General features: G+C 45.3%; 2 protein-coding genes across 5 annotated transcripts; both read right to left on the bottom strand.

Moving 5' to 3' along the window:
• Positions 1-161: 161 nt before the first annotated feature.
• LOC125624009 (F-box only protein 39-like) lies at positions 162-2,580 on the bottom strand. Its single transcript, XM_048824253.2, has 3 exons — positions 1,452-2,580; positions 1,067-1,243; positions 162-290 (listed from the first exon to the last, which is right to left on the bottom strand). Exons 1-3 carry the CDS (start codon positions 2,463-2,465, stop codon positions 162-164), a joined length of 1,320 nt encoding a protein of 439 aa, XP_048680210.1. The 5' UTR covers positions 2,466-2,580.
• A 4,381-nt stretch (positions 2,581-6,961) lies between these two features.
• XAF1 (XIAP associated factor 1) lies at positions 6,962-19,083 on the bottom strand. Of its 4 annotated transcripts, none has more exons than XM_048824213.2 (8): positions 18,091-18,249; positions 15,677-15,812; positions 14,830-14,886; positions 13,981-14,239; positions 12,659-12,726; positions 11,530-11,874; positions 10,128-10,197; positions 6,962-8,708 (listed from the first exon to the last, which is right to left on the bottom strand). In XM_048824213.2, the coding sequence occupies exons 1-8, from the start codon at positions 18,156-18,158 to the stop codon at positions 8,695-8,697; spliced, it is 1,017 nt and encodes a 338-aa protein (XP_048680170.1). In that variant the 5' UTR covers positions 18,159-18,249; the 3' UTR covers positions 6,962-8,694. The 4 variants fall into 4 exon arrangements, with proteins under 4 accessions (XP_048680170.1, XP_048680169.1, XP_074976858.1 ...); XM_048824212.2 differs by lacking the exon at positions 6,962-8,708 and adding an exon at positions 18,937-19,083 and having other exon boundaries at positions 10,081-10,197; positions 18,091-18,174; XM_075120757.1 differs by lacking the exon at positions 6,962-8,708 and adding an exon at positions 18,665-18,913 and having other exon boundaries at positions 10,081-10,197; positions 18,091-18,174.
• Positions 19,084-20,525: the final 1,442 nt, after the last annotated feature.

The raw sequence follows: 20,525 nt of genomic DNA, 5'->3' as shown, positions 1-20,525 counted from the left end.
CTGCTTGTTACAGTTCTAGTGGGCTTTCTCTTTCATTGGCTTTCCCTTTCAGGGACATTGTTAATACCATTAGTCTCCCCACAGACTTCCTCAGAGGACCAGATCAGACATTTCCTAATGTGACTGGTTTTTATTTTAACTCCTGGCTCATCACACACTGCTCACACCATTGGGTAGGCGATGACAAAATAATTAAGCTCTGAGTCGATCAGGTTTCTGAACTTCTTGTAAATGTCTCGCAGCAGTCGGTCCTCTTCACTGGTCTCATGCCTGGTTGTGTAAATCCTCACCTGCATGGATGGATCATAGACACACAAAGCTGCCACTGCAGTTAAGCTCGTAATAGGGAGAAGCCCAGGTGGCTGTTGAGACTGCTAGATAAGCCAGCCAGCTAGTAAATGTGGTCAGATCCTGAAGTCCTTACTCAGTTTTTGCTCAGACAAGATTCCTAGGGCCATCAGTGAGAACTTGCCTTATTACAGACTGAATGAAATCCTAGACTTCCCCGCCTTTGGGGATTTCAACAGCAGAATAGCTGGGAAAACGAGTGCCTCATTCTCTGATCCCCAGGATCAGCTCTTGGGGTCTCTGCTGGAGGCTCAGGGCTCTGGGGTTCTGCTGTCTCCCTGGCAGGATGGTTTCCCCTGGCTGCAGCTGTCCCTGCCCATGATTCAGGAGAGCATCCCTATTCAGGACAGAATATAAGCACATGTTTAAGTCTCACTGAAGTCAATAGGACTTAACCACGTGTTTAAATGTTTTCTTGAATAAGGACCTTCTTTATAGGGGCTCCCGAGCATGGGATTCTGGAATAGGTGTCATCGGGGTTGTCACCTTATCGTACCGTTTCTGAGCATTCTCTGTGGGGCTGGTCAGGACATGGGAGACCCATCTCTGCAAGTGGACCTTGGGAATACACGCAGGATTCTTACACTTCCTCACAACCCCTTTCCCTGCATATTAATGGTAACTTTCAAACCACATTCAGAGGCACTGCTGCATTAGTATGTTCGTAAACTACATTTCGACGGGGTGGATGGTGAGAGGTTTGGAAAGAGATTTTTACCTTCATGGTACACAAGACACATTTCCCCTCTGCCCGATTTTGCAGCAGCCTCTCCACAAATGCCACACTGAGGAAGGCCCAGACTTTGAGGAAGAACAGCCTCTCGCACGATAACACGAGCTGCAGCAGCTCCTCATCCAGCAATTCATGGTCATTGTTGAACTCTAGCGTTAATTTCTTGAAAATAAATAACAGTGTCAATGTCTATACCAATGGGCAGGGCAGTTATGTATGGGACTCATCTCTTGTGAAAACTGCCTTGTGGAGCTCTAATGACCTCATGGGTCAGGGTTTCACTTTTACACCAACAGTTTGGTACAATGCCCACACGGCCACCTGGTTAGATTAGTGACAAAACGGTAAAACGTTGCTGTTCCCACCATACCTGCAGAATGTGTTTGTAGGCTGGTAAGAGATAGGTGAGGGTTGGCCTCATCGACCAGTCTGGGTCACTGAAATAGCAGCTCCGTAGACTGATGCTCCTGAGTGGGATCTCCACTAAGAGTATCCTGGCTAGACTGTTGTGCTTCATGACTCTTTCAAAGAAGAAGTTCACTTTCAGTTTGGGTGCTCTCTTGGCTAGGTTGGCCCAGGACATCCCCCAAACCACCTGCCCGTGAGGGTCATGGATGTGGCACTTGATGTTTATAGTCCAGAGAGAATGGGCGTTGTGCTCGCACAGGATTTCCAGCAATTCATCGGAGATGCAGTTGTAATTGAGAGTCAGGATGACCAGGTTGCGGAACGTGGACATAGTCTGGTGGAACAAGGGGCTGCTGTAGATGGAAAGATGGTGGCTGAAGAAGTCTTCTATGTTGATTTCAGAGGCAAAACTTTTGTTTTTCAAGTAGCTCAAAGAGCTCAAAAGCTCACAGCCTTCTTCCAGCGTCACTCTTGCTCCTTTCAGGTTGAGATAATCAAGGTGCTTGCTCATTCTTTTCAGGAAAGTACTTACGTTCTTGATAAACTGAGTCCTGATCCCATTTTTCCAGACCAATCGGTCCAACTCCAGGTGCTGAATAGTCAGGGATACCAGACGGCTGTTACATTTGCCCAAGCGCGAGAGAAGCCCCCTCATAGTCACTTGAAATTTTCGGGTCAAAACAGCATTGTAAGGATTCAGGAACTTGATCTCTAGGTGTTCCAAGTACTTGCCGAATCTCTTGACGTACCACAGAGCAGATTCAAACTCGGATGTGTTTGACCTGGATGGCCGCCCACTGAAGGTGATTGTTCTGGTTCTCCAGAGAGAGCCTGAGTACATGGCTTGATTCCATTTTTTACAGACTAAAGCAGCCCGAGATCTGTCCCTGTCATCTAGCCACCAGAACATGTTGCTCAGGCAGACGTCAGGCAAATAGGCCCAGCAACTCTGCTCTGGTTCACTGTCATCCTCCATGAAGGAGACAGTCAGTTCCTGTTGGGTGCAGAATCAAACCTAGATGGTTTCTGGATCAGGAAGGCTGTGGGTAGTTTGTTTGCTCGAACAAGAACGTTCCAAGTGAATAGCAAAAATCCTGCCTCTTTACATCCGAACGCCGGTGACCACATGAGCTCTTGGGTCTAAACTGTGATCTAACCAAAAGAGAAGCAAAAGAGAAAATAAGCATAATACTGTTATGCTGAAAGATGCTAATGGCTGCCTTCAAGTGGGTCTGTGATCCAAAAACAATGGCAGACCAGATTAAAGCAATGTGTGTGCTAAGCACCCTTCTTTCAAGCTCAATGGAAGGAACAATTAACCCCCTTTATGTAGTGATAGCTGGAGAAAATAAAAGACATGAGGACTAAGCAGAGCTAAAATCATGTGGGTTGAAAGGCTTAGTTGATTGCCAATGCAAGGGGCTAGGGTATTGTTTTGCAAGGTGTGGATACACAAGTATGTACATGAATTAAAGGAAACCAACCGAAAGCCAAAGAAGCCATTGTGAGTGCAACCCTGAGGTTGAGTGTTCATTAGGAAAAAAGGTGTGTTAGCTTGAGTTATCTAAAGTAAGTTCCAGGGGAAGACAAGGCAGTTTGAAGTTTTCACACAAGTTAGCAGGTCAGGTTAAAAACTACCTGCTCACTTGTGTGACAACTACAACTGCCTCGTCTTCACTAGGATTTACTTCAAGTTAGCTAATTCATCTTAGGAATATACCTCGTTTTCTCCAGCGTAGACGAGGCCTGAGAAGAAACAGAGAGACAGAGCTTCTGGGCAAAGAACTTGCTGGAGTGGCAGTCCTGGAAATTTCTGAGCAAGGAAATTGCCTGCCGTTTTTGTTTAGGGAAACAGTACTTTATGTACATTCTCTGTAAGTTAACAGGATTGCAACAAAGAAATACCTGATTCATATAATCAATTTCTCTTCTCAGCAGAAACAACCCTACAAAGCTCCAAGCGTTGGTTCACTGCTGTGGCCAAAGGGGCAATTGTAAAATTATGTAACACCAAAAGGTACTGTTTCAGTTCCTTGACCTCCAATAATGCTTAAACCTTCGATGGTAAAATGATATAGAAGTTCCAGATCAATTTGTTAAATTTTCTATCTATGCAGACTCCAGAAGCTCCTGGAAAACACCAGTGTAATTGAAGATGGCTTTTCTGCATGATCAGTTATTTCTTGAGCAGCCTCAACTCAGTGTTCTTGGTACTGTACACAGAGTTGATTTCCTTTGTACTGCACAGATTAACTGCACTGCCTGAGATGAACCAGCTAAACCTGCTGATTTCAGCTGCTCTTCTGGGTTAACATCACAGCCTATTTTGGGAGGTACTGTAAAGACCTGCTGAAGCTTTCCAAAAAACTTTGAAAATTGGTCTATGGAAACATCACATCCAGGGAGTTAGGGGAATAAACATTAAGCTGTTCAGCCAATGGAGTGATCCAATTATTCAGTCCATTTTAGGAGTCCAGTGTGGTCCAATGGATAGGGCACAGGTAGGGAGTCAGGAAACCTGATGGAGGGTTATAAAATTAGATGAACAAGGCATGTCATGCAAGAAGAGTTAGTTACCGGTTCTGATTTCCATGCTGGACTGGTGGGAAGGCATTCATACCCCAGCACCCTTCCCTCTCTGAGCTTGTCCTGGCAGGGCTCAGTGAGCACTGAGACATGTCATGTGCCTGCACTCAGCCATTATGAGAGAACAGCACATAGCTTCTGTGATGTCACAGGCCCAGCCTGGCTTTATCCCAGTACAAATGGGGAGGAAGTCAGTTGAACAGTGTCCTTGATGTGAAGGCAGGAAGGAGAGAAAGATGCATTGCTTGGGAGCTCAGTGCAAACAGCATACAAGGAATCTTGGGGGCTGCTGCAGTACATCCTCCCCTTCCCTCTATGAAACCAGGTGATGCGTCTGGAAGCTGAGCCGCAAACTGCAAGGGAAGAAAGTGGTGCTTGCTCCAGCTTTTAACCTAGGGGACCCAAACCTCATACATGCAATGCAAGTTGGTTTCCACTTATGACAAGATAATGCTTCCATCCTTTTATAGACCACTCAATGCAAAACAAGTGCATGGAATAATCTGCAAATATTTGCTCAGTTTTCTGACACTGGGTTTTGATCTGCTTGAGGAAGATGTTAGGCTATACTTTCTCACTTATTTAACGTGTTACGGATCAGATGCATCTGAAGCTGGTGGATTGTCACTATTTTTGCAGTCACCGGAGAGTGAATTTATCTTTAAACAAAATAGCTCCACCATACTCAAGCTTTAAGTTAAGTAGCTAAAATCACTTTTGTCCCTACGGCAGTGAAATTGGAAAGAAAGCTGTACTCTCTCAAGCTCCACCCACAAAATGAGCCCCACCCATTTGTGACACCAGTATAAGATGCTACTCACAGTATACTGTTCAGATTTTCCTAATATGATCATCCCTACATGCTTTGATTAGCTGTGAAGTAAACAAGGCTGCCATTTGAACGGTCAATCTTAACTTCAGGTTTAACCCCCAATTGAGAAGAATGAGAGCAGCTCCCAGCTCCCTGCACTACGGCTGCAGGCTGTCCACATACTCAGGCAGACTTGTCACTGTTTGTGAGTACAACTTTTGAAAATTCTCTTTGTAACAACAAGGGATATATATTTATATTTACACAAATGCTTAGTTTTTGGAGCACAAGCTGGCTGCTCCGTTCAACCCCAGCCCATTTAGTTTAATTGTTGTACCACAGTGTTTTGTTTTACATGTGACATACATGCCAGAGAAGTTAAAGCATGAGTGCACCAGGGTTCTACGACGTTGCTTTTAACTCTGATGGGCCTGAGCCAAAGCCTGTGCTCAGAGAAGAGCATCCCAGAGTTTGTGTGTGGGGGGGTGGTGGTGTTGAAATACAGATCTGATTTACAGCCCAAGTTCCATCTCTTGTTTTTTGATGACGGTCCTTATGTTACTACACCCAAGTGGCCGCTATTAAACAGAGTGGGCCGTTAGCAAGAGAATCCAATTCTGCCCTTAGACTTCAGTAGGAATTGCACACATGTGTCTGAAGATCAAATTTAGCCCATACAGAAGATGTAGCAGTTGGTGGCAGGGCCAATCTAGTTATCATACTTATCAGCTCTCCATTACTGTAGTTATCTGAGCACTTCACAGTCGTTGATGTCGTTATTCTCACAATACCCCTGCGAGTTAGGGTAGTTGTAACAAGGTGGCCTGCTCCTCTAAAGGCCAGAGGGCGCCAGCCCTGTTCCATTATCACACCCAGCTGGGAAGGGATCAGGTGATCCATAAGGGCTGAAAGGGGCTCACTGAGAAGAAAACTACAGAAAGCAAACAGGCTTCTGGGGTAGGCCTCAGAACAGAAGGTGAGGCCTTTGTTGTCTGCTTTGGCCAAGGGACTAGCTTTGTTGGGTGAGTTTTGTGTTTGAATAATGAAGTGAGGAAGAGGGCCTATTCCAGACTCTGGGAAGGGTGTCAGGCCAATGGGCTACAGAAATGCTGCTGTTATGCCCCTTTTACAGATGGTAAATTGAGGCCTAGAGAGACTAGGTGACTTGCCTGAGCTCTCACAAGACATCTGTGGTAGAGCAGGGATTTGAACCTAGCTCTCCCACTTCCTAGACTAGGAGCCTAGCTACCAAACTAGCCTTTAATGATTCTGCCTTTATCTAATCCAGGCCCCCTGCAGCTATATCTCTATCTGCTTCCCAGGGCTAAGCAAGCAGGCTTTTTTGAAGTCTCATCTCTTTGGTGGATTCAGTCCATATTGAACTGTTATGAGTCAAATTCATCCCTGCTATGAGCAGAGCCAACACCCCATGAAGGCAGTGGAGTTAAACCTCAATTCGTTCCCATCAGCCCTTGTTTGCAGGGGGCTAAATACTTCTCTGTTAAAACCTGTACAATTCCATTGACATAAGGGGGGTTGTTGGGGGTGTGTGTGCGCAGAATGACAGCAGACTTAGTTCTGGACTCTTGGGGAATTAATAAGAGGCCTGTGGGAGTGGAAAACTTTGTTCCAGTGGCATTTAAAACATTATTGTTCATTCACTTTACCCCCTTCTCCTTGCGCCCCCGTGCGGCCCCCCCCCCCCAATAATCAATCTGCTATGTTAAACTACATTTATTATTTCTGGTGATGTGGAGTTTAACATGATTACCGCGATCAGCCCAGGAATGTGACTTCCCCCGCCCCAAAGTCTGAAACATGAGCTGTAGTTACTATGCTGTATTGTAGCACCCCAGCTCTCCCTTTCAAAGGAGGGAGGGGATTCTCATGACTAGTGCTGGTTAGAGCAGTATTTCTGTGGGGAAAAAAATTAAAGCTGTTTTTAGTTCAAAGTGTTTGAAACAGGCCCAATTATAATTCATTTACTGCAAATAAAAGTCTGGGACCCAAAGACTCCAGATCTAGGCCTCAGTGTGCTGTGCAGACAAAAAATGAAGAGATTAATCTAGCAGATCTTTCTATTATAATAAAAGTTTATTAGAGTAGCACTGAGGAACAAACCCCAGTCAAGGATCAGGGCCCCATCGTGGTAGGGCTCTGCACAGACGCTAAACACACTTTGCTTCAGAGACATTACAATCTTATGGCTTTTTGCACATTACAATGACTTTTATGTCTTGGGATACTAAATTTATTATCCTATGCACATCTGTAAAACACTGAATGTAAAATTAATGTAAGAAACTGCTACAGAGTGTGAGTTAGCCCTTATACCCCAGCTACACACCCGTTCTCCCAAAAAAGCAATTGTGTAGCTATCCATATTCCATAACGTAGAGATGTTCAGCAGATATTTAGGATGGGCTTGTCAAAACCGGTGGACATCTTTAAAAGTCAGCTATTGACTTCAGTTGAAGCAGTGAGTGAGGCTAGTGCTGGCAGCATTGGAAAATCCTATCCTGCTTAGAGCTATCTTGAAGGTCTCATTTCGATAGTCAAATTTCATTCATTGACGCTCTCATCAGCAAAACGTCCAGGTATCAGAGACGCAAAGCAAAGGGTATCCAGTTACGTACTAGTGGCTTGGCAGCATGGCTTCTTCAGATAATGTAAATCAACATTCATTTTCAAATGGATTCAGATGAACTGGGTGAGAATGCACTTAGCAAACAAGGTCACTTGTTTGATACACTCCACTTCCAGCAACCAGTGGATAGGATCACATACAGCTAGGAGTGCTTCAGTGCAGGGAAAACATGGTACCAATGAAATAACCTTATTTATTCACAGTTAACATTTTTATTTGTTCCCACTCAACTAGAGTTCAACATCTGCCTCAATATACAACCCCCACTTGCTCTGGAGATTTAACTTTTCCACCATTTGCGTCAATCAGTTCATGTGGAAGCAGTTTGGGCTCAGTCGTACAAGGGGCTGAAGACTCTCAACTGCCAATGAGGGTGCTCAGAACCTTGGGGGCTAAGCCGCGTGGGCTGCAGTCAATGACTAAGCTCCCATAAAGTTCAATGAGACCAGTATTTAGCCCTTTGCTGTGCTGGGCCACGCGCTATGAGTCAGTGAGGCCCACAGATCTCATTGAAGTCAATGGGAATGGCAGATGCTCAGCAAATCTACAGTGCTTATGAATTCCTTGAGGGGAAATATTTTCCCCAATAAGTCACTATGATGCATAAGCTGCTCTCAGTGGTGAGGGGTGTGTATGTTTGGTTGGGAGAGAAGGGCTATGAACGAGCCCAACAGACCTGAGTACAACCTGTCTAGTGGTGTGGGATGGATCACTATGGGAAGTTAGGGTCAAAGTTGAAAGCCAACACCTTGAAGGCTTCAGTGTAAGCACTGTGGGCCAAGTACTTCTGTCACGTTACTGCACCTTCAGCCACGATGCACCAGCATAGCTGAGAGGAGAATTCAACCTTTAACCTCCGCTCTTGTGACAGCCAGGGCACAGAGAACAAGTGAGTCCCTAAGGAGGGACTACATGTTAATGCCCAAAAGGATGGCACTCGGGGCACAGCTGTACAGACCTTTCTGGTGGAGCTTGACGATGAGCCTATTTGGTTCAGAATAAATTTCCGAGAATGGTTCTTTATTCTCAGTCTAGTGTAGGAAGCATGACGCTTTTATTCACTATGTATAAAGCCATGTGTTTAGAATGCCGTTACTAGCGCTGAACTGAAGCCTGGGGTCTGGTGGGGCATCTCTGGTTCCAGTTTCTTCCAGGAGTGCCTTAGAAAGGCTCCTCTGTAAAACAAACAAAACCCAATGTCTCTTTGTTTTAAAAAAAAAAAAAAAATGAATCGGTAAGCCCATGAATTTATGCCCTTACCTCCCCTGACCCATTTTGACTGAGTCCATTAGAACAGTCCAAAGTACAAGGAAAGTGAGTACAAACTATGTAATGGATGGGTAATTATTTCAGGGTACGATCCCATATTCCTAGTCAGCCAAAACTCCCTTTAATTTCACACTCTGGTGCATTCTCTGTTTTAGTTGTATGGCATCTTTCAAAGTGTAAATATGCTGCCTACAGAGAAAGGCAGCCATTTTGTGTCCAGGTTGGTGCAGTCTGTCTGAGGAGAGACATACACTGTATGCTCTTTCATTGATTTTTGTTCTTGTTTTTTTCCCCTTGATATAAAACAATGATAGTTCTGGCTAAAAGTAGAAGGTAGCATTTTTGTCTATGGAAAATATTATACAAAGCAATGGGAGATTGTCCTGAGTAAGGACTGCAGGATTAGGCCAAAGGTCCTTATAGTGAACATCACTTAGGCCAGGTGTGTGCACAGCTTTTGCACTGGTATAACTGTCAGGGAAATTATTATTATGGTTTTATCAGTACAGTTACACTGGTACGACCCCTAGTGTGGATGCCATTATACCAGTATAAAGGTGCCCTATAGCTTATGCCCCTTTGCATACAGAAATAAACTCTACTAGTATAAGCATCTTTAGACTGGCATAATTGTGCCCATTCTAGTGGGGTTGTACTGTTTTTATTATAACACTGTAATTAAAGTCATATAACACGGGTGGGTGCACAAGCCCTTAATTAAGATGTGATTACTAGAAACATGTGGTTGGTTCTCAGTGTTGTCGTGCATCTTGAGTACCTAAAATCCTGTCTGCTAGGACAGCTGAAGACCTCATCCTTTATAAAAGGACAGCAGGGAGCTGATTTTAAGTTCCTGTGTGTAACTGAGTTGGTATGAAAATGCAGATATATATATTTTTTAAAGTCTCCAACTGGAGAGTGGCTATAAAATTCAGTATTGACCTGTGGCAGCTTATTCAAGTGGCAAGCATATAAGAATAGATGTTGGGAGCACCCAAGTTCTAGTCTCTCTGCCTCTGCCTTAACGTATAGCTTTGGGCAGTTGCAATGCAGCTAGGGCCAAATTCAAGCATTCCTACTGAGTTAGCTTGACTAGGGAATGGGGCCTTGAAGATCAGAGCATAGTTTCTAAACATGGAGATGGTCTAGGAAAACATACTACTATCCACATTGAAATACCCAACTGCCCTGTGATGCTTTGATCTTTAACATTTCCAGAGGCACCTGCTATGGGAAATGCCCCATCGCCCCGACTAGCCCAGCACCTAGTAACTGTAGATGGCTCTAACTGAGTTATACTGTATTTCTTAGAAATATTATAGTACCTTGTTTTCCAGGATTCCATTTTGGTTTCCTCCTGAGACTTTGCAAAGAAGCCAGACGCAGACATTTGGTCTGAACAAATGAATAATAATGACAATGAATACAAAAGAACATAGCCCTGCGTCCTTTATGTATCCACACTTGGTTAGGAGACAACTGGGTCCCTGCAGCAGGCCTTGAGACCTGAGGCAAGCTCTGTCCCTGCTACAAAATAACCCTAATCACACTCATCATGCTGTATTTATGTATTTGGAAGCATATTGGGAAGTGAAGAGGGAAGAAGAGGCCGAGTACCTTGCAGGATCTGACCCTCCATTTCTGCATTTGAGGCAGGGATGGGAGGGAGAGTAAAGGAGGTTTTAAGCCATCTTTGCCACCTCTGTATTCTGGAGCTATGCAGGAGCTTGTCCATGGCCCCTTATGAACCCTGGGAAGCAGGCAATAGCCATGCACCTGGTCACACTACAGATCCCGCTCCTACACCAGGGAATGGGAATAGAGCTGTGCAGAAACCTTATGCTAGCTCTGCACTGGCTCTGCCCAGGGGCTTTCCTTTGGGGACTGTTTGCACCCCTTTTAAGGCCCCTTTGCGCGGTCATAGTCTGAAAGACCCTTAGCGTATCTGAGAGTCAAGCCCAGTGTGATTTACCAGACCAGATTCTCAGTTAATTTAAAGTAGGGGTAGCCCCATTGACTTCCATGGATCTATGCCAGTCTGCACCCATGAGTCACAGCTGCAGGACTAGGCCCTAAATACTAAGGGCTGATTCTCCACTGTTACACCAGCTTTACATTGGTGTAACTTCCCCCAAATCAGGCAGAAGATAGATGTTGTGGAGGGCAGAGTCGGGCAGTGTCAATCCAGAGTAACTCCATTAAAGTCAGCGGAACATAGGACTGGAAGAGCCCTCCAGGGTCATCAACCCCAGCCCCTTGCTACCACAGGCAAACCCATCATATAACCCCGTTCGTAAGTTTATCAAGCTCCATCTTAAAACTACTTAGGTGGTTTGCCCTTTCTACTGCACGCCTGATCTGGGACCTCACTCCTGTGATGGTTAGAAAACTTCTTCTAATTTCCAGCCTGAATTTATTCATGGCCAATTTATACCCATTTGCTCTTGAGAGCCAACATTGTCCTTCAGCTTAAACAGTAGTGAAGTTCTGCTGGATTGTCATGAGTGTAAACAAAAATGGAATCTGGTCGGTTGTCCACTCCATGCCCAATTCAGGGCAGCGCACGCTGCCAGCTCTCAATAAGTAGTGAATAGTAGAAGAGGCAGGTGTGACAGCTGAAGTATCATTGGTCTCTAGATTGAGGCTGTCTAAAGTCCGGCTGTCCCCAGCACCCCTTCGCTGTCCTCCACCCCCAAGAGCGTGCAGGGGGCACGTAGCATTTCTCACCTCGTGCTTCCTTAGAGTCGGACCTGGGAGAAGGATATTGCACTGGGAACAGGTCACCAACACATCATAAGTCATTGGGTCTTCGAGAGCCTTAGGCAGTACAGGATCCAGGGTGGCAGTGAAAGCAGGGCGGCCTGCTGACTTTTTGTTCTTCAGTGGCTTGAGCAAGGGCCTGGAGGCAGAAAAGTCCTTTTCCTTCTTCTTTGGGCGAACGTCCTTCCACGCCGCGGCTGCATTCTCGTGGGGGGGAGACGTAACCAGAGAGGGAGGTGGGAGCGGGCGGGATTTTGTAACAGACTGGCTGGCGAGAATCTCCGCGAGTTTGGAGAGCGGGCTGCACTCATTCTGTGGAGAACAGTTAAAAAGAATCATGAGAGAACAAAGGAAATAGCCAGATGGTGAACCAATGATGGGTGGCCTTGATAGTGCTGGGAAAAGGTATAGTCTGCACAGCGATTGAATATAAGAAAATTAAAAACATCAGAAGGAGATAATGGGAGACTAAACGCCAGTAAAGATGGAGGTCTTTAAAAATACTGGGGAGGGAGAGAGATTCTACAAAGCAGACTACAACTAAAAGTCCCCTCTGGGGTGGGGAAGTCAGGGTTTGCAGGTGGTTTACAAAGCGAGGAGGATGGAGTCCAGGTAGATGCTCCAATGGGGAGTGAGGCTTTCATTAGGAGCTTCTGCAGCAAAGGCACCATCAAACTGGCTCAAAGGTTAGTGACAGCCCTTTCAGAACAGAAAGACCCCTCGGGGCAACAGAATTGGGGCCTACGTTCTTCAGGGCTGCTTTAACCAGTCTATCTCGATATGCCACTTCCTAGGCAGAGGGTGAGAAGGACGCAGGGGGCATGTAATGTCACAGCTGTTTGCATTCTGCATCAGCAGTGAGAGGCTAAGAGCCCTGGAGGCAGCGCTGCCAAACACAGACTGGTGCTAACGGCCAAGCTCGTGGTCACGAGGGCATGTGTAGCTGTTGCTAGCTGGACGTGGGATAGCAATGGCTGTGCAAACTGAGCAGCCAAAACATGTTGTCCTACCAAATCCAACATGTGGCTTTCGACAGAAAAGGCCTGACTTGAATGAGGCCCAAACTCTTTGCTGGTTTAGCTCCCAAACCACTTACCAGGTGTTGGAGGTACTGGTCATCTGGGAAGCACTTATTGCACTGCAGACAAAGATTGTCACTGAGACCTTCAGAGGAAAAAGGGAAAGCGATCTGTTGGTAATACGCAGAGCGGGCACGAGTCCGTAAAATACTGTACCCAGGCTCCTCAAACTCGGGTCACGCTGGCTAGTACCAGAGGCACCTGATCCAAACACCACTGAACTTCAAGGGACCAGAGCCTAAGGCAGATATGGACCTGGATTTCACTATTGACCCCTATTAAATAAACTCAAGTTCTGACCTTCCCTCCCTGCTGAACTTTGGAGTGGTTGAAATCTGAGTCTGGATCCACATTTTGCCCCTTAGGCCCATCTCTGCATAGTGCTATCCCACAAAGGATTGTATATTTCCCAGTGAGTACGTTCTTGCTCTCTGTCTCCCATTGTTCTTTGTGGTGCCTACCAATAATTCTGAGGAAGGACAGTGTTCACAAATGATCACCCACTTATCCTATCACCCTCTGGTCAGGCCTCTTCTCTTACCCAACAGAAAACCGTCCCCAGCCCCAGGGGAGCATGATGCTATCGAACACTTCAGTAATGCGCCTGGCTGTTGACACTTCAGTAGGAAGAAAGTCCATCTCAAATGTGCTACTTTTAAAGGTCACTGTAACAGGCTGGCAACATGGACTCTGAATACTTGAGGATTAAGCCAATCCCCAGGAAGGGGGTGAGTTTGTTGCGCTTTAGCTAGTGTTTGCAAAGCTGCTTGTTTAGTCACTCTCGGCAGTTTGCAGTAGAAGTAGGATCGTTATGCCAACTTAATCAGATTGGTTTAATGGGATCGGGGTCCCTGCCTGAGAGAGAACACTGTCCTCCAGTTCTTGCACACCCAAATTGCCCTTAAAGCCAACAGGAATTTTGGGGGAAATAAGGAATGGTTGATCAAGCCCTAAGATGTCACTCTAGCTGAAAAGTCAATGGTGTGATTCTTATTTACACTAAGGCCCCTTTACATTGCCAGGGGCCTCTTACAGACAAAAATAAGGCCCAATGCTTCTGAGTTATGCCACTATCCATGCACAGCAACTCCACTTGACATCACCAGAGCTGCTCTGGATTTACAATTGTTGGTGTAATTCAGAGCAGAATTTGGCCCTTTAGCTGTGGCTGGTTAGACAATAACCCCTTGTGGGGAATTTCACACTATACAAAACAACGTGGATTATCAAGATTCATAGAGAATTGTGAATACAGTAATTACAGATAACTGGGAATTTCCAAAGCAACAGGTGCTGGAGAGACCTGACCCTGTTGCAGATCATGAGGGATTTTGGATACCTGAGGGTGGGAGAATCGAGGTTTGACGAGCAGACTCCTCACTGGGTTGATAGTGCATCTCACCATTGCTTGATAGCTTACTGCCATTCTGACAAACGTCTTTGTGCTTGTCCAAGTCCTTGTACATGATGTATTTGTTACACTCCCAACAGAGCTCAGTGCGACTACCGCAGGCCTCCAGGTGCCTCTGTAGCTTATTGAAGGGCATTTCCAGCTCACAAAATGTGCATTTCAGTGATCGCTCATTACATTCATTGGACTGCATGTGGGCAGAGGAAATTATTGCAAACCGTAAATCAAAGCCGAAAGCATAAGGATGTTGGGCTGCAGCAATTGCTGCCGGTTCTGAAAATGTCCCCGCTAACTTCTCCATCTTCCTCTCGTTCCACATCTCCTTCCCAACCATTCCCACTGTCTGCTTCTCCCACCACAGCGTTGCACCTTCTTGCAGGCCATCCCTATGCTTAGAACAGCCTCTCGCTTTTCAGAGCCTCCTCCCTGGAATTGTGAGAGATGTGAGCTTGGGCTGCAGGGCAGAAGTGTCACTATCCATGAAAACAGTGGGCCCCCTGAGATGTGCAGAGGTGATAGACTCTCCTAGCCAATCCCTGCAGAACTATGTGGGAAGAAGAGGGTAGGGACAGTGCTCACCATGCTTATTTAAATGTAAAATGTTCTGTTAAATTAAACTAAGGAACAACTGTCATGCTTAAGCTGTCTGACTCAGGGGCTGCTACATTTCAGCAGGCAAGATGTTTATTTTGAAGTCATTCCTCTTCAGTGCATATCAAGGTGATTTGTCAGAAATCATCTGAATAGGATTCTGATATTGTACATCACTCTACTCACCTCATGATTCTCCAGTAGGTATTTCTGCATGCTTTGGTGACACAGTTTACATCTGACCTGAAAGTGAAGGGGGAAAAGATTTAGTAGGTTGCTGAGGGGAAAATACGAAACAGATCATGGGGGAACACTTCAAAGATGTCTGGTGGCATCTCATGCCAACTCTGCTTCAGGCTCATTGCCTAGGGTGGTGTTTCTATTTTCATCCCGTTTGACGAAAAGCTAGTGGAGATTGTAGTTTTTGCAGCAGGGACTGAGCTATGTTATGCAAGATTTAGTGGAAAATACAGTTCTGATCTGGCTGTTCAAATGCAGGATTTGGCCACTTTATTCAGGCATTCGAGCCTGAAAGTTCCCCAAGTTCAATGCTAAGGACAAGAGCCTCACATTTATGTAGGGTCCTAACTCTCATTGATTTCAGTGGAAGTTAGGAGCCTATAGCCCCATCAATATAGGGACAGATGCTCAACTGGGGTAAGATATCATCACTCTGTTGACATCAGTGGAATTAAGATGATTTATGCTTGCTGAAGATGGCTCCAGTAGGACCTGATTCCTATGCTAGTTCTGCTATGCTAGTTTTATGCATTGAAATCAATGGAGTCCCACCAGCATATACTAGGTGTAACAGAGTGGAGTCAGGTCCATGTGTTCTAGGCCACAGACCCTCAGCTTGAGCATGTAAGTGCCATGTGGCTGGATAGGAGCTGTGAGCAGGGAGGAGAGGATATTTTCTGCTCTTCAGCTATAGACGTTCGTTGCTATTTGTCATCCAATAGCATGGCCAGACTAAAATGAAACATAGCTCATAACTGGGAGCTCTTGTTTCAGGAAATAGAGCAACTCCCACCTGCTTATGTGCGTCTTGCTGATGCTCCTCCATCTCCTTTAGAGCTATAGGTTCATCACACTCTGGACAGATAGCGAGAAACCGCACGCAGTGGGCCTCATGGAGAGAGAAATTGGCAGCAGACACACCTCGTTTACTGTATGGCATGGAAGGGGGAAGGAAAGGAATGTTACTGGACCTCCTTTAACTCAACTGGCTTGTCCCTGAAAATTAGAGATGAATATTTATAGTTGTGCCCTGTTTGACTGAGACATTTGGACTCCGTTGCTGAGGTTGCACTGTTCTCCTATGAACATCTTTAAAGGGGACAGGCACGGTCAGTGGATTTAGGCCCAAAATATCTGGGTCTGATTCTCCTTTCACACATGTGTGAATCAGGAATAACTCTGACTGAGTCACAAAGGGGTGAAGTTGATGCGAGAGGAGGATTGGCCCTATATTCATGTAGGGACCTGCAAAGTTTGGAGGTGGATTCCAGCTGTCCTCAAGTTTGGAGAACTTTGGTCTTTAATGGACCTAGGACAACGTACATCTCCCTAGATTTTTGGTCCCGATTATGGTCATTTGTTTAGGCTTTCCAAGGATGGGAAGATAGGTATGGGTTCCCGATAGGCCAGTGGCTCTCAACCTTTTCAGATTACTGTACCCTTTTCAGAAGACTATAACAGGGTTAAAAAAAGAACTAGATAAGTTCATGGAGAATAGGTCCATCAATGGCTCTTAGCCAGGATGGGCAGGGATGATGTCCCTAGCCCCTGTTTGCCAGAAACTGGGAATGGGAGACGGGGTGGATCACTTGGTGATTACCTGTTCTGTTCATTCCCTCTGGGGCACCTGGCATTGGCCACTGTCAGGAGACAGGATACTGGGCTAGATGGACCTTTGGTCTGACCCACTATGGCTGTTCTTATGTTCTTAGGAGTCTGATTTGTCTTGCGTTCCCCCAAGTTTCAACTCACTTAAAAACTACTTGCTTAAGAAATCAGACACAAAAATACAAGAGTGTCACAGCACACTATTATGGAAAAATTGCTGACTCTTATTTTTACCATATAATTATAAAATAAATCCATTGGAATATAAATATTGTACTTACATTTCAGTGTATAGAGCAGTATAAAGTCGATGTCTGTGTGAAATTTTAGTTTGTACTGACTTTGCTAAATGCTTTTTCTGTAGCCTATTGTAAAACTAGGTGACTATCTAGATGAGTTGATGTACCCCTGGAAGACCTCTGCGTACCCCTGGTTGAGAACCACTACCCTAGGCTACCATAGTGACCCATGCTATTAATGGGAGGATGAAGAGACTGATTAGCCTGGATGTGGGAACTTCTGGGGACTTAGCCAGAGAGTTAAGTCGTTTTGGTGACAGAACCATTGGGCATGAGGGGAAACTGAGGCACTGGCAGGGTTTGGAGGCACCTTGCTACAGATCCCTATTCCAGACTCCATGAAAACTAACTTTCCCTATAGGCCAGTTGTTCCATAATCCGGGAATTCCCTCAGCTTCTTTTGAAGCAGTTGGTACTTGCTGTTGCCAGAGACAGATGAGTCTCTGGTCTGACCCATTGTGGCATTTCCTGTGTTCCTAGATGTTTCTATATAGAAGCAGAATGTGGACAGTAACCAATGGGGGAGGATCTGCCCATGATAAAGGGAAACATGTGTTTTTAAAATACAAAAAATAGTTTAAAAACTCTTGGCAGCTTTTTTGCAAAGTTTAACACAAAGCAGATAACAACCCTTGCCACCTCATTGCTGCTGGCGAGCTTCAAGAGCCTGCCCTGGCCCTGACCACCTCCTCACTGAGAGAGACTAAGGGGAGCTCTTTAGAGCAGTATCCGAGGGGTAGCCATGTTAGTCTGTGTCCACAAAACCAACAAGGAGTCTGGTGGCACCTTAAAGACTAACGGACTATGCCCAAATAAATCTATTTAGTCTTTAGGGTGCCAACTCCTCATTGTTTTAGAGCAGTGGCTCTCAACCTTTCCAGAGTACTGTACCCTTTTCAGGAGTCCGATTTGTCTTCCGTACCCCCAAGTTTCGCCTCACTTAAAAACTCCTTGCTTACAAAATCTGACCCAGTAATAAAAAACTGGCACAGCATACTATTACTGAACAGTTGCTGACTTTCACATTTTACCATAGAACTATAAAATAAATCCATTGGAATATAAATATTGTCCTTTCACTTCAGTATATCGAATATAGAGCAGCATAAACAAGTCATTGTCTGTAAGAAATTTTAGTTTGTACGGACTCTGCTAGTGCTTTTTCTGTAGCCTGTTGTAAAACTAGGCAGATACCTAGAAGAGTTGATGTACTCCCTGGAAGACCTCTGCGTACCCTGGTCTAGCGCCCCTACAACCCTCAAATATAAATATCACACTGGGGAAATAAAGGATTTCTTACCAGTTCTTGCAGAACTTGCTCTCCTCCTCCATGGTTTCTCTCGGGCTGTGCCCCTCTTTGTCTTTCATTATTTATTTGGTCAGGCTGTAGGGAGAGAAATGAAACTGAAACTGCCTGTAATACTAACCCAACCCTAAACTAGGGCTCTACCAACAAAAATCTGTGAAACAGGAAGCGTGGTGTGTGAGTAGGGAGGGGCAGTGTTTGGTGGTTGCTGTTTACCAAGAGTTCGGGTGAGCCCCCGTCCTGGAATAGACTCAGCTCCAACCTAGTCTCCAGGTGCTATGTGTTTGGGGTGGTATTTCCACCTCCTTCCTCTGTATCCCAAATTACTTTGAATACAATAAGGCAGTGGCTCTCAATCTTTCCAGACTACTGTACCCCTTTCAGGAATCTGATTTGTCTTGCGTACCCCCAAGTTTCACCTCATTTACAAACTACTTGCTCACAAAATCTGACTTAAAAATACAAAAGTGACACAGCACGCTGTTACTGAAAAATTGCTGACTTTCTCATGTTGACCACAGAATTATAAAATAAATCCAATGAATTGGAATATACATATTGCACTTACATTTCAGTGTATAGTCTATAGAGCAGTATAAACAAGTCACTGTCTGTATGAAATTTTAGTTTGTACTGACTTCGCTAGTGCTTTTTCTGTAGCCTGTTGTAAAACTAGGCAAATATCTAGATGAGTTGCTGTACACACTGGAAGATCTCTGCGTACCCTCAGGGGTATGCGTACCCCTGGTTGACAACCACTGCAATAAGTAATTTGCCGAGTTGCATGCAGACTTTTTCTCTGGGGCTGTGAAAGCTCTAGAGGGAGGGGGAGCTCTTCACCTGCTCAGCTCCAGCCCTGAGGCTGCCTGTGATCCGATGGCGAGTCTGCAGAGTCAAACTTCCTTGTCACAGGGGACAGCACAGGGATCTGTTCCTCCACCCCCTTCCTGCCTGTTGCTGTGAATTCCTTTCCTGAGGACAAAGAAAACATGAATAGCCTTCAGTGGATTCCTTGGCAGACAGCCCTCCTGGTGACCACAAGAGGGAGTTAGATTTCAGAGTAGCAGCCGTGTTAGTCTGTATTCGCAAAAAGAAAAGGAGGACTTGTGGCACCTTAGAGACTAACAAATTTATTTGAGCATAAGCTTTCGTGAGCTACAGCTCACTGCATCCAATGCATTCAGTGGAGTTAGAACACCCCCCCCCTTGTTTTCCTCTTATTTTTCTCTATCCAGGCTTTGCGTGGCCAGCACTATAGGATCCCAGCCCTGATCTAATGGGTCTTTCCCATCTCCTATTTAGACCAGAACCCATGTGACTGCAGGATACAGTCCTCTAAGAGAAGGTGCATCAGGAATTGAAATGATGTGAACATTTCCAATATTAATTTGACTCAGGACAAAGACCTGACAGATGAAGCAAGCTGACCAAAGGAAAAAAATCCAAACCTGTTTTCAAGTTTTCACTGCATGGGAAACTGGTAGAATGTTTCACGCCTAGGGCATTTTCTCAAATGTCTTAAAAGGAGCCTGGCATCCGCGGGCTGTTAAACTGACCTTGTATGACATTTTGCTTATAAACATGCTGCAAATTTCCCTCCATCCGTAACATTTTATCCTAATGGATGGGCACAGGACTAGGAATCAGGAGACTTGGTTTTAGTTGTGCTGTAGATAAGCCCTAATTTAAGTGAGTTTGTGTGGAGGAGAAAGTAGACAGAGCATCATAAAATAAAAAGCGGATAATCTAACACACTCTAGGCTAATCTCGCGATGAATCTCACTGAGTGGGCTTCAGGCTGTTTTGTTACTAGCGTGGAAGATTACTTACAGCTCGGTGCTAGTAGGTAGCTTAGAAATGTTACCCTCAACCTCACCGATCCCCCATGGTGTCTGTATCTCCTCCAAGCCACATCCTCCTTTGTTAGTACAGCTCATTGGTCTCTGACCATGTGACAATGTCCATTGTTATCTCAGCCAATCAGAAAGAGCCCTGTGGCCTGGTTTCCAACTTCAGTTTCCCATTAGCATTTGGACCTTGCATCAGGCTACAGGTCTGAATCCAATGTGGTCACTTTGCTTTATTCATTCTCCCCTTGTCTGTCCAGAGAACTATCAATGGGGAAAAATTTGCATGTGGACACAGGGTGCTTCTCACTATTGGAAAGATGGTTGGTACCTGTGGCATTTCCTAATAACTCCTAGTGCTCATAGAGCACTATTTACCAGTAGCTCTCAAACCACTTCATAAAGGGAGATCATTATCCCTGTTTTACATACACGGGGGGCCCAGCAAGGTCACCCAGCAGGCCAGGGGCAGAGCTGGAAATAAAGCCCAGGTTTCTCAAGTCCCACTCCAGTGCACTATTCCCTAAGCACACTGCCTCACCATGGAGACAAGTCCTGAGTTTCGTGAGCATAACACTTCCA

Source organism: Caretta caretta, chromosome 17 (genome assembly GCF_965140235.1).
Source record: "Caretta caretta isolate rCarCar2 chromosome 17, rCarCar1.hap1, whole genome shotgun sequence".
Lineage (NCBI taxonomy): Eukaryota > Metazoa > Chordata > Testudines > Cheloniidae > Caretta > Caretta caretta.
Note: the sequence above shows the minus strand (reverse complement) of the source record. Positions and strands in the feature narration are given on the sequence as shown.

Coding starts and splice junctions, on each gene's coding strand:
- LOC125624009 (XM_048824253.2), bottom strand. CDS start 2,465: ATGGAGGATGACAGTGAACCAGAGCAGAGTTGCTGGGCCTATTTGCCT. Junction 1,244..1,451: donor CCTACAAACACATTCTGCAG/GTATGGTGGGAA, acceptor TTTATTTTCAAG/AAATTAACGCTAGAGTTCAA. Junction 291..1,066: donor GTGTCTTGTGTACCATGAAG/GTAAAAATCTCT, acceptor CCATCCATGCAG/GTGAGGATTTACACAACCAG.
- XAF1 (XM_048824212.2), bottom strand. CDS start 18,158: ATGAAAGACAAAGAGGGGCACAGCCCGAGAGAAACCATGGAGGAGGAG. Junction 14,240..14,829: donor ACCTACTGGAGAATCATGAG/GTGAGTAGAGTG, acceptor GCCCACATGCAG/TCCAATGAATGTAATGAGCG. Junction 11,875..12,658: donor ACCAGTACCTCCAACACCTG/GTAAGTGGTTTG, acceptor TGTTCTCCACAG/AATGAGTGCAGCCCGCTCTC.